The sequence below is a fragment of the Protobothrops mucrosquamatus genome, unplaced genomic scaffold, assembly GCF_001527695.2.
Source record: "Protobothrops mucrosquamatus isolate PMUCROS unplaced genomic scaffold, P.Mucros_1.0 scaffold110, whole genome shotgun sequence".
Lineage (NCBI taxonomy): Eukaryota > Metazoa > Chordata > Lepidosauria > Squamata > Viperidae > Protobothrops > Protobothrops mucrosquamatus.
The window spans coordinates 216,921-230,877 of NW_015386482.1; the positions used below are offsets into that span (position 1 = coordinate 216,921).

At 36.4% G+C, this 13,957-nt stretch overlaps 1 protein-coding gene across 1 annotated transcript in view; it reads right to left on the reverse strand.

Annotated features, from left to right (window-relative positions):
• Positions 1 to 13,957, reverse strand: part of SORCS3 (sortilin related VPS10 domain containing receptor 3) — a 476,983-nt gene that overhangs the window by 94,327 nt on the left and 368,699 nt on the right. Inside the window, exons 8-13 of the mRNA XM_015812775.1 lie at positions 13,602 to 13,691; positions 12,476 to 12,655; positions 10,400 to 10,546; positions 9,630 to 9,732; positions 2,864 to 2,940; positions 2,668 to 2,759 (exon numbers count right to left, since the gene is read on the reverse strand). Of these exons, the coding sequence (XP_015668261.1) occupies positions 2,668 to 2,759; positions 2,864 to 2,940; positions 9,630 to 9,732; positions 10,400 to 10,546; positions 12,476 to 12,655; positions 13,602 to 13,691 (689 nt within the window). The remainder of the gene's footprint in view (positions 1 to 2,667; positions 2,760 to 2,863; positions 2,941 to 9,629; positions 9,733 to 10,399; positions 10,547 to 12,475; positions 12,656 to 13,601; positions 13,692 to 13,957) is intronic.

Genomic DNA, 13,957 nt, shown 5'->3' on the forward strand with positions numbered 1-13,957 from the left:
TCTGCACCTCATGAACTAATCTACAAATGGAAAGTTAATCTTTTACACTTCAAAAATTTCCTGATGCAACTCTTTGTTTCAAATGCATTTCAAAATAGATAACTTGAGGAAAATAGGCATAGTAAATATGATTTACTATGATTTAAAAGTTCTGTATAACAGATTTTCTCTTAAAATGATCCTTTAATATTTAAATAAACAGCAGTGACTGAGTAGTGCAAAAAAAAAAAAAAACCCACCATGGAACTTCTTTTGGAAGTACCTACTGCAATTATTCAAATTAAAGCAGCCTTGACAGATGTTTATCTTGAACTGCCCAACAAAGGGGACCCATCACCTTTATAGATAATTAACCTCACTGTTGCATTGCTTTATAAAGAAAGTGTTTTTTTTCTAACATTCAATCTGCCTTTCTGTAAATTAAATCCATTATTCCATGTTATGATCTCTAGAACAATGGAAAACAATTGTTGAGTTTCTTTGATATGTCTTTTTATTTTTTTTAACCTCAACATGCAGACAAAATTTCATCTGTGGCTAACTGTTCACTAGGTTAAATAAAATGTTCACATGTCAGCCACACCATCCCCCCCATTCATCAAGAAGATATGAAAAAAGTCAATCATTAGGTAGCAATAATCCAATCCAATCCTATTTGGCCTTGGAAAGTTAACCAAATAATCCATTTGAAATTTAAAAAGCCTAATGAGGAAGACATATGATAACCAGCAAAACTTAATGAGCTTTCCACATTCCTACCTCCCAGCCATGTACAGCTTCACAATGATGAAAAAATACTCTGCTTTTTCAAAGTCTTGCAAGTAAGAAGGAAATTTTGACTTTTATCAGTTTTGCTGATAATTATGTTCTATCATCTTTCCTCAATTATCTGAGGGTTTTCAGAAAAAAATGAGATGGATATACAGAGACAAAGAGATTCTCTATCTATCTATCTATCTGTCTGTCTGTCTGTCTGTCTGTCTGTCTGTCTGTCTGTCTGTCTGTCTATCTATCTGTCTATCTATCTATCTATCTATCTATCTATCTATCTATCTATCTATCTATCTATCATCTATCTATCTATCTCATATAGCCACCCAAAATCATATAGTGATTTTGGGTGGTGTACAAAAACAAGGAAATTTATATGTATTTATAAACTAACAAAAATTAAGTTTTGGTTTGAACAATATTCTGTGTCAATAATATCTACTTGTTTTGAGATCATTGTGTCATGAATCTTTTTCTCTCTTTGTACTCTTTATTCTGTAGTTTTATGTTCTTTTTAAAAAGTTTAATAAATTTTATATGAACAAGGAAATGGGTATCTCCTTTGAAGCTTAATTGAAATCTGATGAGAAACAAGGTCTGGTTTTTAAAGATACTGAATTACAGTCTTCAACAGGGGCATGAGGACTGACAATACAATCTAGTGTAATATTGGCTGATTGTTAGCATTGATGTGTTGTTTGTCTGAAAACAGGCTTTTGAAACAACACAAAATGCTATGTCAATTAAAAAATACAAGATATGAATAAAATGCTTATAGGGAATGAATCAGTAGATCCAAATAAAGTTATAAAACAAAAGTGATATAATCTCATTTTTCCTATAAGAAATAATTTTAAATAATTTTTCTCAACTTTTTGCATACATACTGCCTTATCAAGATTATTTTAATTGACACATATAATGTTGAGAATATCAATTCTTGAAAGCTAGCCAATTGACCCCTCAATCTTGTCCATTAAAAAAATTCAGGAGCTGCAACATCTACAAGAAGCAAAGCAGAGCATTAAGTAAATTTATTAAGCAGCAATGCTAATTGTACAGATGGAAATTCCATTTATCACCATAGCAAAGATAATCCTACTTTACCAGATAAACCAAAAGAACATTTTCCTAGTTAGATATATGCATGAGATGCATTGTTGCCTTGTGATTTCTTCTGATGATATTTGTTCATTGCATAATCAATGGAGACTCCAGTCCTGGGCTTAAATATTAGCTTCAAAAACTCAATAAGACTTATTTCTGTTTCGAATTGTTTTCCTTTGTAATTGACTTTTTAAAAATTGTGCTTAGATTATATGTAGTGCTGTGATTCTGATGAGCATTTGAAAATGGATTGCTTGCCATCTTGCTTTCTGGAATTTTATAAATTTTTGCAGGTGTCTCTATCAGACCTTTGGGATAGATCAGGTTAAGAAAACAAATATACTAATATTAATACCACCTTGTTATAAGGTTGTAGTGACAGAATCTTGCCAGTCTGAATGTAACTCCCCTCTCCCTGTCTTTATAAGAGGTCAAGATAATTAGACAGCATCAAGTCTACAATGTTTTCTCAAATTACATTTCTGCTTTGGATTAAAATTTCATTTATCTGAAACCTGCGGCTCTTCCTCATGTTCCTCAAAGTTACTCCCATAGCCCATTTCACTTTTCTACTTTATTTGCTATTCTAAGCCCTTTGTAACCTTTGAAAAATATTCAACAAAAGAAAAAACGACCCATGCAAAAGAAACAAGGATTTCACTGCAAAACACACTGTAAATTATATTTGTAACTACTACTATCAGCAGAAAACAACTATCTAGTTATTACTTTGGGATAGGCCAGTATGAGGTTCAGCAAAGAGCATGGTAAAAGTAAAAAGAAACTCACCACAGATGTCGAATAGGCATTGATGTGTGTTTCATGGCCACAAGTGCTCCACCCCAATCAAGAAACCATACATTGTATTCTTCCTCGAAGATCTGCAAATGAGAAAGGCACAGCCTGAATTCTGCATTCCTTCAAAGAAATGTGAAATAAATACATTACAGAAAAACCTGTTTATTGAGCTTGATGAAAGAATTACCTGTCTCCAGGAATTTCCACCATCTGAAGAAACAAACATGCCAACCTCAGTATATGACAATTCTGCACCCACATTGCCTGAAATATAAAGATATACATATATAAATAAATAAGCTCCTGTATGGCTTAAGAAGAATAGCATATTTCACCAGCAGAAAAACAATTGAAAAATTGTATTTAAAAAAATTCTATTGCTTTAATTTGGAGAATATTGCAGAAACAGGACAAACTAAAAGGAATGAGTGCATAAATACATTAATATGTAGAGCTACCTAATTGAAGCACTAGGCCAGTGATGGCGAACCTTTTAGACACTGAGTGCCCAAAAACTGTCCCACCCCCACCCCACCTCACCCCTGCTCCATCACTGCCCCACCCCCACCCACCCACAGGGCCACCCGCCATCTCCATGGCCTGCCGCAGATCGCCCAGGCAGCCCAGTAGCGCCATAGCGGCCACGCCCTCCACCCATGCCCTGCCGCATCATTTGTTTGTGACAGGGTGCAAGGACAGAGTCTTGTCCCCACTGCTTGACTGCCATGTCCTTGGCTGCGCTGCTCCAGGCGGACCGTGCCTGGGGACAACTCTCCTCTGGGGGAGGCTTCTGGTCTGGAGGGGGCCATGGGGGGAGGCAGGGCTGGGGCGACAGCATGTATGCCCACAGAGAGGGCTCTGAGTGCCACCTCTGGCATGCCATAGGTTCGCCAACACTGCACTAGGCCCATTAGATCTATATTTGCAGTGAGTAATTCCAGAGCTTATTTGCAACAGGGCTAAACTACTCTTAAAAGGACTTGATTAATTTTTGGAACAAAGCACTCCTTCAAAACTTTGACTTAGCTGCTTTGCTAAGCAGATCAACTGTGCCCCTTCATTTGGACCTCATTCATTTACATACTACTGCTCCACCCAAAGTTAAAGGATGGAATATCTCCAGATCTAGATTGCACCCACAGAACTTCAGTCTAGATAAAATTGAATCAGAGACAATTTAGCCCTATCTGAACTTACATTGGTTCCTATCTGAACTAGACACTGCAACAGAATCTCAACGACCTCTCCTGGCTGATCTAGAGTTGAAACATATAGCCGGATATCATTAGTGTATTCATTATATTGACCTCACCCATAAATTTAGTGTAGATGTTGCATAGGAGGAGAAAAAAAAGGTCAAGTTTTGTGGTAACCCATAAATGAAGAGCCTAGGGAGCAATCTCTCCCTTCAACCAATACCAAAGTTGGCCTTAGAGGAAGGAATATAGCCACCATAAAAAAGTGATCTCTATTCTCAACGTTCCAGAGTGAGCCCTGAATGAAGCATGGTCAACTTTATCAAAAGCTGCTGAGAAATCAAAGATAACAAGGATGAGAAATGAACTCTATCCCACTGGTCATCTAAAAACATTGCCAAAGCTATGTTTGTCCTGGACTGAAGCTAGTTTAGATAATCTGCTTCCACATTCTCTGAAAATAAGAAACAAACAGAACCAATGAAACCACCTGCAATTTAATTGAAATAAAGTTTCCTAAATTACATATCTGATAATGAAATCAACTTTGAAATTTATTATTTCATCATAAGAAAGGATAGTTAAACGAAAACTAATTTTTTGTTTTGTTTTATCTTAAAAATGAAAGGAAAATAAAGTCAATTCCCAACTTTTATCACTTCAGAGCAGGCAAAATAAATACACACTAATGAAAATGTTAATTGAGATTCTGACATTTAATGTTGGAAAATGAAGAATGAAAGCCCAGATGCAGCTTGACACATTCCTACTAGTGAGTAGAAGGTGCAGCCTGCCAACTTGCAAAGACAAATAAATTGCTAAAGAATAAAACCTGAAATTTAGGTGTTATTATTGATACAAAAAGTCATCAGAAAAGTTCTTAATAGCAACTATTAAAATGCACCATTTAATTATGTCATTTTTTTAATGAACAGACTTCAAGAATTATTACTTGCATAAAATTTAAACAGAGATTATTATAGAGACTATTAGAGGTTTCTGAATATATTAGGAAGTGAAAAAAAATTCCTGTGCTGTATATACACATTGCATATGTCCAAACTTCACATGCCCAAACTTGAAACTCTGCCATTGCTGCAGATAATTACAACAGAAATCCAGGAAGCTTTCTCTCTTTCTTTTATTTTCCCAAGTACGGGTGATTCTATGGATACCTTTAGAGAGTATGTATTTGAGATGCTTTTTATGTTTAGGATGGTATACTCACATCCCCAACCTTAACACAAAAAAACTGGTTCACTTCTAAGTTTCTTAAAAACACTATTTTAAATCTGCTATTTTTTAAGAAGAGGAATAGGGAGAGAGAGGGGGAGAGAGAGGAAGAGGGAGAGAGAGAGGAAGAGGGAGAGAGAGAGAGGAAGAGGGAGAGAGGGGGGAGAGAGAGGAAGAGGGAGTAAGTTGTGTAAGCAGTTTGTTCATTGTGAGTCTGAATCTTTGGTATACTTCCATCAAACATGTTCTTATTTAGAGAGAAAATTATAGCTTTACTAATAGTTTAATTGATTCCTAGTAAACAAGAGCTCTGTTAGGCATCTTCATTCTGGATTTCATTACTAATTTAGTGATTGCTTAATAAAAAAAAATCACTAACCCTTTCCCTATGGAATTATTGAATAAAGAAGACACTCATATTTTATAAATAATGCAAACAGAAGCTTATTTATTATGCATACTATGTAGTTTATTTCAATAACTGTTTAAAACTATCTGAACTTTCTGTTCAGTTGAGTCTGCTGATAATTTTGATGGTGTTTTCAGGTGTATGATCCCTTTTTTATCTCTGTAAGAAATACCACATTGCACATAGCATGCACAAAACCAAAATTTTGTGCTGAAAATCAACAGTCTTGTTTTTATATAAGTAGATAAGGAATTCTTCCTAACTTCTGCCTACCATCTTCATAAGCAAATGACAGTTTTCTTATTGGAAAAGAAAACAAAACAAATGGATGAGTGTAAGGAAAAGTTCTTTTTCAAGGTTTGATCCAGTTATGATTGTAGATCAAATTACAAAGCTTGTTTTCCTGTATGTTTTCATAATTGAGAGGTTTACATTTCAATATCCACTCAATTTAAAATCTAATTTCTCACTATATGTCAAATCTAACAAGTTTCTATAGAGAACTTTGTAGCTTGTAGCTATCTTTGTCTTTTTTATATGAGTTACTGATATAAAGGAGACATAGATTACAAATAGTCCTAATTATATAATGCAGGTCTTCTCTAGAAAATATCATGTTAGAAAGCCAATCTGGTAATACTAGTTGTTCTGAGAATCTATCAGTTTATCAGTCCATTGCTGTTTCTTAGACTGAGCTATGGGCATTATACTACTACCTTGTCGCTCGCCAATCTAGTCAAAGAAACACTTTAAGTCTGAGCATGTAACAGCCATATTCAGATTTGTTATGGTCATGAATGTAATAGGATAATAGCTGAGGTTCCTATAAAAAGCAATATGCCAGCTGTTTGACATTTCTGGGAAATTACAGAACACATGTCAAGGTATAAACACAAGTTATCTATAATAACAACAATTCAACATTTTTTTTGTAACCTTGGACAGCTGTCGCTGAACTGAATATGCTGGGTATCCTGCATCAAACTGGTTGATGATGGCCACCCTGATGAGACAGCCTTCTGTGAGCAGGCAAGTGCAGATATACAGGTACTGTGATGGCTATCAGACTAATTATCAAGGCTTGGGCACTGCTGGCATTTAACATTATCACAGGCTGTTATTAGAATCATGCAATCAGTTAAAGTTATGTTTTATGGAAAAGCACAGAACATCAAATACATGGCAATAGTGTTCCCAAGTTATTTTTGATAAGGAAAAAGCTGTTCATCAGTTATGAATAATAATTCTTAGGTTCCAGTCACATGTATTGTACATATATTGCTAAGTCCATCTCCATTTGGTTTTATTGTAAGGGAATGTCCCAATGTATATATAGTGTTTGCCAATCATTCCATTTCCAAACCATAACAACCCCAGTACAAAGCTTAAATGGAACATTGCTTAACAGTAGGACACATTACACCACAGCAGTCCTGCTTAGATCTAGTAGAATATATAGTAAATGATGGCGCTTCCAAGAAACTCTGCCACTGAATGACAGTCTGAGGGAGAAATTTTCTTTCCATATTCTGTAACCTGCCAGGCCTCAAACGAATCATGATAGTCTAGTCTAGTCTAGTCTAGTCTAGTCTAGTCTAGTCTAGTCTAGTCTAGTCTAGTCTAGTCTAGTCTAGTCTAGTCTAGTCTAGTATATATATATCTGCCTAAAGACTTACTTCATGTTTCAAGGCGTTACTTACGAACAGATCAGGGGTACCCCCATGGGATCACCCATTTCTAGCGTCGTAGCGGAGGCGGTGCTGCAGCGGTTAGAGCAGGTGGCGATGGCCCAATGCTGCCCCAAGTTTTGGGCCCGCTATGTTGATGACACCTTCGCTGTCATCAAGAGGGATCAGAAGTCTGACTTTGTGGAGGTGCTTAACTCGGTTTATGCGGATATACAATTTACTGAAGAAGAAGAGCGGCAGGGAGAACTGGCATTTTTAGATGTTCTGGTCCGTCGCCAGTTGGATGGAACCCTCCAGACCAAGGTATACCGCAAACCGACCCACACAGATAGGATGTTACACTTTGACAGCAATCATCCTATGGCCCACAAGGTCAGCTGCGTCAGAACCCTCATCAAGAGGGTGAACTCCCACTGCAGCACAGCCAAGGCTAGGGTGGAGGAGAGGAGATATCTCCTCCAGATGTGTAAACGCAATGGGTACCCAATGAAGTTTGTCAGGAGATACAGCGCCCCACCCAGACCCCCGGGTAGCCAACGGCCTGAAGGACTGTCCCCCCAGGCGACCCGGGTTACTCTCCCCTATACCAACAACGTTTCAGAGGCAACAGCTGGACTGTTGGCCCCTTATGGGGTCAGAGTGGCCCACAAACCCAGTTGCATGATACGGTCTGGTGTCATGAGGCCCAAGGACTCACTCCCCACGGCAGAGAAGTCAGGTGTTGTGTATAAAATCAAATGCAACGAGTGCTCTGCTAACTACGTGGGAGAGACTTCAAAAAGAGTTAGAACACAGGCTCGCCATAAAGAGGGGGGAGCCATATTCCCAGCTGTGGATGCACATGATGGAGACCGGCCACAAGTTTGATCTGGATGGCATGCAAGTGATTGCTGGTGACAGCACCAAAGGCGGTAGACTCCTAAAGGAAGCCTGGCTGTCGGGGGAGAACTCCATTAACAGACATGTAGACCTGTGCCAAGCACATCTGGCACTAAGGGCATGGAGTACTTGTGCCCATAGACCTTGGGGGAGACGGGAGGAGGAGGGGGAACCCCCAACACCCCCAGAGCAACAGTGGGACAGGCGCCCGCTCACGTGGGCGCCTCCCCGGTATGGAACATGGATGCCCCCGATGGACAGAGGAACCCATTGATGCCAACGTTCTGACCTTAGACGGATTGAGCGGGTCAAACGTCCCGTCGGAAGGTGGGAAAGGGGAGGAACTGATGTGGACATATGCCAACGTACAACACAGCTACCCCCAAGACACTTCCAATTTTACACAGGAGAAAACCCGAATAAGCAAAGACCTACGTACAAACACCCGCGAAAACCTCAGAAAACATATATATATATATATATATATGTGTGTGTGTGTGTGTGTGTGTGTCTGTGTGTGTGTGTGTGTCTGTGTGTCTGTGTGTCTGTGTGTGTCTGTGTGTGTCTGTGTGTGTGTGTGTTTAGTTTAAAACATGTGTTCTGTGATTGGATTCCAGGAATATGAATAGCAAAAAAGTAACAAAACCCTAAAATGTAGACTGAAACCATAACAATCAGACAGCAGTTAAAAATACAGTAGTCTAAGGATTTTTCAGATTAAAATACCCAGGAAAATTGTCATAACTTGGGGTCAAAAATAATATGAAACAGAACATCTCTATAGGCTGGGCATTCCATATTTGGGTGACAAACGTGATTAAACTTCAAACTTTATTGTTATATGGTGCATTTATAATAAAGAAGCTATTTGTAGAAGAGCTTCAACAGAACCCCAATTATGGATAGGCTGGTGAAAGACTCTCCTGGTGTTCAGACCTCTGCTTGAAGTCTTTGAAGGAAAAATAGCAATAGTGAGTGAGTGAGTGAATGTATGTGTGTATGAATGAATTTAATAGGCTGGTAATGTAGTCATATTAAGATTAATGTAATATTAATTAAAAAACCATCTGAAATAATTAAAATCTTGGTGGTTTTAGTCATGAAGTGAACATGCCTTTTGAAAATCAATCTGTTATTGGAGACTAGTCTTTAATAGAATGCTGTTATGCCCGTGAACCAGCCTGGTATAATGGTTAGGGCACCAGGATAGAAACTATGAAATTGTGAGTTGTAGTCCTGCCGTAGTCACAAAGCCAGCTGCATGACCTTAGGCCAATCACTCTCTCTCAACTCTAGAAAGAAGGACCTGGAAAATTGCTTCCAAAATCTTGCCAAGAAAACTCCAGGGATTTGTCTAGATTATCACCAAAAGTGAAACAAAAACAAAAAACAAAAAAACCCTGACTCAAAGGCACTCAATTAATTAATTAATTAACAAAACTCTGCCTATAACTGTTCTTCCCCAGAAATGTTCAAATGCAGATAACATTATTCTGTCAGCTGTCCCTGAAAAGAACAGGAAGAACTAAATAAAGCCATTTTATTTACCTGTAGCAACTAGAAGTCCAGGGACTGTCTCTTTGCTTGAAATGCTGCCTGAAGTGTAAGGGTTTTCAGGGACTTGCAAATGTAAGTGCAAGGAACAGAAAGGCTGAAAGAATTGAGAAATCATTGATAAATTGACTTTGAGGATATGGACTAGTTAATCCTCTTGATATCATAGTTTACATTTCATTCAAAAATAGTATCATCATCAACAACAACATCAACAACAATTCATTTCCAAAAATTGGTTATTACCGGTTTTATCTGCTCGTGTGGGGTTTACACATGAAGGTAATATGAAAAGCATTCTGGTTTTTGTACAAATTATGGAAATAATTAGGGAAATCTCCCACTCTAGAAACTTGCTAGACACCCAGTATTATTCAAGAGCTTTCTTTTCATGGATTTTCAATTGCAATGGCAGATAGCAGTTCAGATCATATGGTATGGTTTTCTCCAGTTTGACTTTAGTGAAGTAAAATTACTAAATCACTTTGCCTTCTAAAGTTGGAAGTGTAACACTATATAATTAAATAATAATTCTTCAAAGCCCTCTTTTGGTAGAAAGCAATGAAATTTAAGATGAATTCATAGCCTGTTATTAAATGTTTGTAATGATTCCATGAATAATTTTTTTTGGGGGGAAGGTGATATATTAACTGTACAGGGATGGGTTTCAAGGAAATATTGCATAGACATCAATAAGTTCCTTTTCTATTTAAACTTGGTAAATTGATCCAAAAATTAGAGGTTGGAAATTTTCTATCACTGACCAGCAGACAGTGAATGGGGTCCCCTCTCAGGTCAGAATCTGGAGCCTGTAGCAAACGCCAGTCTCTTCCTTTGTTGTAGGTGATAAATGTTTTTATTTGGTCTTCTATTTTCTTGTTAGCCAGCAATATGCCTTTGATCCCTGCTACCTAGGAAAAATGATAAGAAATGAAAAACCATATTGCAAGATTAGGCAAAGACAAGGCACAGCTAAATAGTGCATAGACATTTATTAGAAGTCTAAAGATTGTTCAAAGCAACTGTATTCAACACAAGCAACTAAAAACTTTTTTTTGCTTCTCAGCACTCTGGTAAATCTCAAATTCTATAAACTATCAGTTTCTTGGAATCTTTGAAATGTTCAAGATTAACTAATTTATCCTTCATCAGACTGATGCTCTGCAGATAATACTGAGAGTTTAGTTCTCAAAATTCCCAGCCTGAATAGTGACCATTAATATATTACTATAATTTCTGGGACTACTAAAATTATTAGGACATCTAGTTATGGGAGACTGGAACAGGGATTGCATTTAATTTTTGAGACATCCAACAAAGAATATCAAAGATGAAATATAACTGATGTGTCTGCTTTTAGATCCCTCCTTCCCCACCAACGTGCCCCAGTTTAGCTCATTCTAAGAGAAATATATATATATAATTTATTCCACAAATCAACTCACTGAATTACCTTTCATACTGGCAGAAAAATGAAAAAAAACATCTCATAAAAGGGCTTTTTTAAAAAAGAAAATGAATGTAATTTTAAGTACAATAAATGTTTCTCACAAAGGCTTCTATCATTGCCCAACTATAGAGACCTATTTTGGAAATTCTCCAGGGAAGTGATTGCAAAATATCCTATCAAAAAACAAATTGCTTTTTAAGAGCGCATAAGAGAACTTTAATCTCATCTCCAGAGAAATTCCATTTTGGCAGCAGAACTCCTAAAACCTTTGCTTCCCCCACCCTCTACATCATAGGAATTTCACAGTCCCATTTTATACTTCTTTATTGTACAGACATTGCTGGCTTCTGCTATAACTCTGATTCTAAACCATGCTCCTAATAAAAAGGAAGGGATATTTATTACAAAAACTCCAGCTCTCGTAAATCTTGTGTGTGTGTTTGTGTGCACGTGTGTTTGTGTGCACGTGTGTGTATAAATATTTATTTATTTAAAATATTATATACCATCCTTCAAAATCAGAACAATACCTGAAACTAGAGCTTAGTTCTTTTCCTTTCGTTTGCTATTTGCAAAGACCTAAAATTTGATCTTTATATTAGTCAAACACAATCCTGTAAAATAATGTTGCTATTAAATAGGATAGCCAAGATATCAAAAAGGAAGAATAAAAATGACAAAAACAAATTAAGGTCCACCACATGTTATCTAGGTTGTGTGCGTGCATGTGCATGAACAATATATAGTATAAGGTTGAAAAGGATTTATATAGCATGAATATGTGTGTATATAGACATCCATGCATCCATCCATACATATGTATATGGATGTATATATGTCTCTGTGTATATAGTTTTTCTTTTTCTCGTTAGACTGTGATGTGGGAAGAGGAGAGAATGGATCCTTTGCTCCTGTGCCTCTAAGTTATATAGCCAAGTAACAATGCAGAAATTGTTTTAACTTCTGTATTTTTTAACTTTTAATTTAATTTAAGAGATTAAAAAGATTTATCTCTTTTTACACAATGGAATAAGAGGGAAAATGACAGGTGAGACATTCCTGAAAGATAGGATCTACTAGGCTGCTATCCATAAGCACAGGGAAGGTTCAGGATTGGATTACTAAAAAAAAAAGAAGTTTTGAGACTGCAGCCCTTTCAGAGTTTAGCTATTTCACTACAGATATGAATAAATGTTGTTTCTGGTATAATAAAATAATTGGGAGCAAGAATTCATTTTTATATTCTGAAAGCGTTTAGAGATCTCTCAATAGATTTGGCTCCATCTTCATTTCTTCTTGTAATAGCAGCAGTCTTTTCAATTAAATACCAGGAAGTGAGTTTTACTTTTATAAGAGGACAAGTTGCCTCATTATGATCGTGGATGCATACCTCATAAAGATCGATGATAACATTTCCTTCTAGTCCTCGGTTGCTCTTAACATTCTCCAAAGCTAGCGTAAAATAGACTCCACGAACATCAGAAATGTAGAGATTGTATGTGTCATTTTGGTTCCATTCCTGAACTGCAGCAAACACCTGATTCTCATCTGTGCTGATAATATGCATGTCCTGTTAAGGAAGATAAAAGACTTATTACTTCCAATCTTTATATTTCTTTGCCCTTTGGGACACAAAGCAATTATCATGCCTTATGCCACTGCAGGGAAAAGATCATGAGTTATGAGTGATGTTAAACAATTTTCCATTAGACCAAGCCAATAAATTATGACATTCAGGTATTCTTATTTGTATGTTTCTTAATTTTAAATTGGCTACAGGGTAGTCAGTGTGGAAGAAGAAGACAGATTCCAGAATCTTTAAAAAAGTTTCATCCTACTTCATTTTTTATTTATACACTTGCACCTTTTTATTGCTCTTCAAAGAATTGTAGCTTCAGAGCCTAAAGGTTTCCCTTGGCCAACAAGAGACAAAACACAACTGTCAAGCTAACAAAGACACTGAGCCTGATCCTAGTTTTTGGGTAACAGGCAGTAACAAAGATGATCAATTTTTAATACATCCCATGCTTAAATTTAGAGTTCCTATCAACATAACTCCTAGCTATAGATTTATTTAGTAAAGAGAAGAGGCTATCAAAGCCAAATGTCTCCAGTAAAAATGCTACTTCCTGTCAATATAATATTACTATTCAAAGAACTATTTCAGTAGAAAATCACAAATGCACTGGATCCATTGATTTCCAGTTGCTTTCAAACACAATCAACCAGTTGTATGCTTGTTGTCAAGCTGAAGTCAAAATATTAGTTATTAACATAACATTAAAGCAGCTCACCAGCCATATAGCCAATAAGCTTTGGTAGACATCCTCATTTTATTGCATGGGGTAAAGAAAACAAGGATTCTGAAGCATTTGGATGGTGAATCACATATCGGCAGTCTAGCCATAATTTATTATAAAAATTATAGAAATATGACAAAATAATTTATTTTGTGTATAATAATGTGAGAATCAAATACTTCATTCTTATTTTTGTAGTTGTTGAGGTACATTTACCTTTGGTAGTGAATACTTAGGTAATTTTATTTGAGTAAAGGGTTCCCTTTTGTAAGACACATAGTAATTTGCTCTCCCACTGGAAGTTACCTGGGTATAGATACAAAATAATACAATTAATATTCATTTAACATATACCCTATTATTCCATAAGCAAACCTGAAAGCATTTTGCAACTGTAAACCAAAATTGCAAACCAATTGTAAAATAACATTATTTTATAAAGACATTTAAGATTCTATAAATGTTTGTAGAATGGCATCAAATTAAATTGTTAACCTACAATTACATGGCTCTAGCATTTCATGTCTAAACTTCACATGATTTTATCTCCAGAGGTTCCAAAGAAAGATTTA